At 50.8% G+C, this 4,324-nt stretch overlaps 1 protein-coding gene across 1 annotated transcript in view; it reads right to left on the bottom strand.

Moving 5' to 3' along the window:
• LOC109925853 (poly(A)-specific ribonuclease PNLDC1-like) overlaps positions 1-4,324 on the bottom strand; it is a 31,654-nt gene that overhangs the window by 3,936 nt on the left and 23,394 nt on the right. Inside the window, exons 6-9 of the mRNA XM_048620578.1 lie at positions 3,818-3,906; positions 2,828-2,928; positions 2,518-2,597; positions 1,366-1,503 (exon numbers count right to left, since the gene is read on the bottom strand). Coding sequence (XP_048476535.1) covers positions 1,366-1,503; positions 2,518-2,597; positions 2,828-2,928; positions 3,818-3,906 — 408 coding nt within the window. The remainder of the gene's footprint in view (positions 1-1,365; positions 1,504-2,517; positions 2,598-2,827; positions 2,929-3,817; positions 3,907-4,324) is intronic.

A 4,324-nucleotide genomic window follows, 5' to 3' on the forward strand; every position in this document is an offset into this window, starting at 1 on the left:
GTGAACATCTGCTTGATGTGGAAAGTCTTCTTGGGGCCTGGAACGGGAGTGACGGAGGAGGTATGGGGGCAGGTGTAGCACTTCCTGCGGTTGCAGGAAAAACCTAACCCTAACCCTAACTTTTCCTTAACATTTGTTTTCCCAAACTGTAGCAGCTCACAATTACCCACACGAAAATCCATCTGCCATTTCTCTACCCATATCTGCAAGTGATCTATGTCCTGCTGTATCTTTTGACAACCTTCTACACTATCGACAACTCCACCGAGCTTTGCATCGTCTGTAAACTTATGAACCCACCCATCTACATTTTCACCCAAGTCATTTATATGCATCGCAAACAGCAGAGATCCCAGTACGGATCCCTGCGGAACACCACTAAGTCACAGACCTCCAGCCTGAGAAACAACTTTCCACCACTACCCTCTGCCTTCTATGGGCAAGCCAACTCTGAAATCACACGCCCGAGTCACCATGGATTCCATGCATCTTAATCTTCTGGATAAACCTGTCATGTCGAAAGCCTTACTAAAATCGACATAGACAACATCTACTGCTCTACCCTCATCGATCGCTTTTGTTACCTCCTCGAAAAATTCAATCAAGTTAGTAAGACATGACCTGCCCGCAAAAAACCATGCTGACTGTCCCTAATTAGGCCATGCTTTTCCAAAAACGTGTAAATCCCGTCACTGAAGAATTGTCTCCAATAGCTTCCCAACCACTGATGTGAGACTCACCGGTATATAGTTTCCTGGATTATCCCTATTTCCCTTTCTTGAACAGAGGCACAACATTACTTACTCACCAGTCCTCCAGGACCTCTCCAGTGGCTAATGAAGATACAACAATTTTGGTCAAGGCCTCATCAATTTCCTCTCTTGCTTCTCCAAAAATCCTCGGGTAGATACCATCAGGCCCTGGGAACTTATCCACGTTAATGCTCTTCACTTTGAGTTTAAAAGTGTAGATAGAGTTTTACTTTCAGTTTAAAACAGTAGAGTAGCTGTTTTTCTCTATTCTCCCTCTCAAAGTGGAAAGTTCACATTTTTCCCCACACTATACTCCATCTGCCAACTTTTTGGCCACTCACACACCTTCCATATCCCTTTGTAACGGTTATACCTTTGTCACAAATTACTTTCCAATCTGTCATTATGTCATCCGTAAATTGAGCAAACAGACCTTTGGTCCCTTTATCCAATTCATCAATTTCGATGGTCAACTGTTGAGGCCCCATCACTGACCCCTGTCATCTCTTGACAATCCAAAAATACTTCATTTATCTTGATTCTCTGCATCCTACCATACAAATACGCTGGCTCCCACATCACGAGCATCTCTCTCACACATTAGGACACGTACCTTGTTGGATTTGACCAGGTCACGGAAGACTCGGGTAAAACCCAGCACAGCCTCCAGCACCAGATCCACACGGCAACCATCTCTGACCGAGTTCTCCAACTGTGTCCGTCTGGAATAACTGACCTTGTGAACAACAACCTGAGAGACACACAGAGAGGGAGAGTGAGACAGCAAGGCAGAACAATCCAGAGACAGTGAAAGAAATGGTGACAGTAAGGGTGAGGGAGAAGAGAATGGAAACAGAAGAGTGAGTGAGAAAGAGAAGAACAGCAAGGGAGAAATAGGTGAGGGGGAGAGAAGCAGAGACGTGAAGGAGCAAGAGAGAAGGAGAAAGCAAGTCAGGGAGATAGAACGAGATGGCAAGAAAGGGACAGAAAGAGGTGTCAAGGGGGGAGAGACAGACAATGAAGGAGAGGGAGAGGGTTTGAGGAGGGGAAGAGAGAGAGAGAGAGTGACAGATCGAGATATAGTGAGCAAGAATGCAAAAGAAGGTGCAGAGAAGAGACGAAGAAAAAGATGTCAAGAGAGGGGAAAAATGGGAAAGCAAAGGAGAAACAGAGTGAAGATGAGGGAGAGAGAAAAAGATCCAGTGAGGGAGAGTTCAAAACGAGGCGAGGGAGAGAAGGCGTAGGAGGGAGGGAGGGAGAGAGAGAGAGACAGGAAAAAGATGTCAAGAGAAGGGGAGAAAGAGAGAGATAAGGGGAAGAGAGAAGGCAAGGGGAGTGGAGACGGCAAGTGAGAGCAACAGAGAGCAAGCAAGGGAGAATGCAAAAGAAGGCGACAAAGAGGAAGAAGTGGCACATGAAAGGGACAGAGGTTCCCCTCTCGCACACTGCCATCAACACAGTGCCCCCAACATCTCCTCCCCAACACATCTAACATGACCCCACACACACTCCCCAGCATTCAATCGCCAACAGGCCCCTCTTCCCTTTCCCCCTTCACACCACACATCCGCTATCAGCAACATGACTCCATACGCACCCCTCCCCACCCCTCGCCCACCACACACTTCTCTTGTCACTCACACAACGCAGGCCATCGTGTCATCACTCCCCCGTAGCCCACCAAGAGAAAGGGAGTGAAAGAATACACATTCCCATTAAAGCCCAGCTTCAAGCGCCATCACCCGACAGGGACTGGAAGCTGTACCTCGCTCTGATCATTCACCTCGGTCCAGATATTGGCCAGGCCTCTCCTCAACACCAGCTGCACCTCAAAAATCTGGAGACCTGCAGAGAGAGAGAACAGATTGATTTACTGAAACCAGATCACTCAACACTGACCCTCTGACAGTGTGGCACTCCCTCAGCACTGCCCCACTGAGTGACAGTGGGTGAGGCGATGATGGGAGCTCAGTGGGGAGCGATTAGAAGGAGGTCAGCAGAGAGAAATCTGGACTAATGGCCTTCTCCTTTACTGACCCTGAAGAGGGAGGTGGAGTTGGAAATGCAGAGCTTACCGGGAATGCTGGACAGAGTAAGTGAATCTCCCTCTTGAGCCTGGACAACCCATTCCGAAACATCAGCTATCAACACCTTCAGCAGATCCTTCAGTGTGGAGCTGCAAGAACATCATGACCGGAATTATTCCAGGAACGGGAGAAAGATTTTCCAGACCTCAGATCATCCCAAAGCATTCCACAGCTCAGCGTCTCCTTTCATCAATCTCTCTCTATTGCAATTTCAACGTGCAGCAGCAAATTAGTCCACAGCAAGATCCCATAAACAGGAATATGCTAATGAGCAGCTCATCTGTTTGTGAGACATTGGTTTTGTGATAAATCCTGGTACAGGACACGGTGAGAATCCCTTGCCCAGTGTCAGAAACACAGGAGGCTCTTTTAGGGTCATACCTAGACAGTAGACAGCATCCCTGACAATGGCACTCCCACAATGCGTAAACCATGTCAGCTAGGGTGGGTCTGATCATCGGATTGCCTCCCTCAGCGCTGGCCCGCCGACAGGGCGGCGCCTCCCTCAGCGCCGGCCCGCCGACAGTGCGGCTCTCCCACAGTGCTGACCCTTTGATGGTGCAGCGCTCCCTCAGCACTGAGCTTCCAACACTGCGGTGATGTCTCAGTACTGACCCTCCCTTAGGTGTGGTGACGAGTACTGCAAGGAAACAAGGCCTAGATTTTGGTGCAGAACTGGGAACGGGTGCAGTACACAGTCTGGCGCTCTCACCCTAATCCCCAACGCTCAACTCTGATGCATCAATTTTGGCGAGCTCCAGGAGACGGAGTGTGGACAACACCCCACCCCCAGGCCTGTGCACTGAAGGGAACACAAGTGTGGGGGCAGGAAAGGGTCTTTGAGCAAGGGCATGATGTGACACTCCTCTCAGTCAAACTGCCCTCCTCCCTCAGAGGGACCTTTCACAGACTATACCCACCAGCTCCCTCACAACGTGACCCAGGCAAGCCATGTCCGACCACGCCCCTCCTCCTTACTTGCTCAGGGTCCAGGATCCGGCAGCGAGAAGGCCTTGAAGTCTCGATTCCTGTTCCTCGTTCAGATACGGGATGCCCTCCCTGAAAAACTGAGGGGAAGAAAAGGAGAAGGAGCAAAGTCAGGAGCTCAACTGCCCCTTGCCTTCGCCTGAGAAACAGCCCCCTTCGCCGGGCAAGATTACACCAGACTCCCTCCCCCAGTGTTGGCCTCAAGGTGCCATTCCCTGGCAAGGGCCCTGCAACACCAAACCCCAGCGACAAACTCGACGCTGACGGTGGTCCCAATCTTTTGCTGGTGGCTCCCCTGGTCCTGCTCCTGGGCTACGAATCCCAAGGGCCCCACTCCTGGGCAATGGGCCCTCTGGGATCTAATCTGAGACTCCTAGTTACACCTTGCCGTCCCACATGACACAGGCTGGGCCCTGATGGGGCCCATGGCTACACCGCCTCCTCAACACATCAGGGTCCCGTGGGCCCTGCCCTCCCAACCTCCCCAGCCACAGGGTC

The sequence above is a fragment of the Rhincodon typus genome, chromosome 47 (assembly GCF_021869965.1).
Source record: "Rhincodon typus isolate 14 chromosome 47, sRhiTyp1.1, whole genome shotgun sequence".
Classification (NCBI taxonomy): domain Eukaryota; kingdom Metazoa; phylum Chordata; class Chondrichthyes; order Orectolobiformes; family Rhincodontidae; genus Rhincodon; species Rhincodon typus.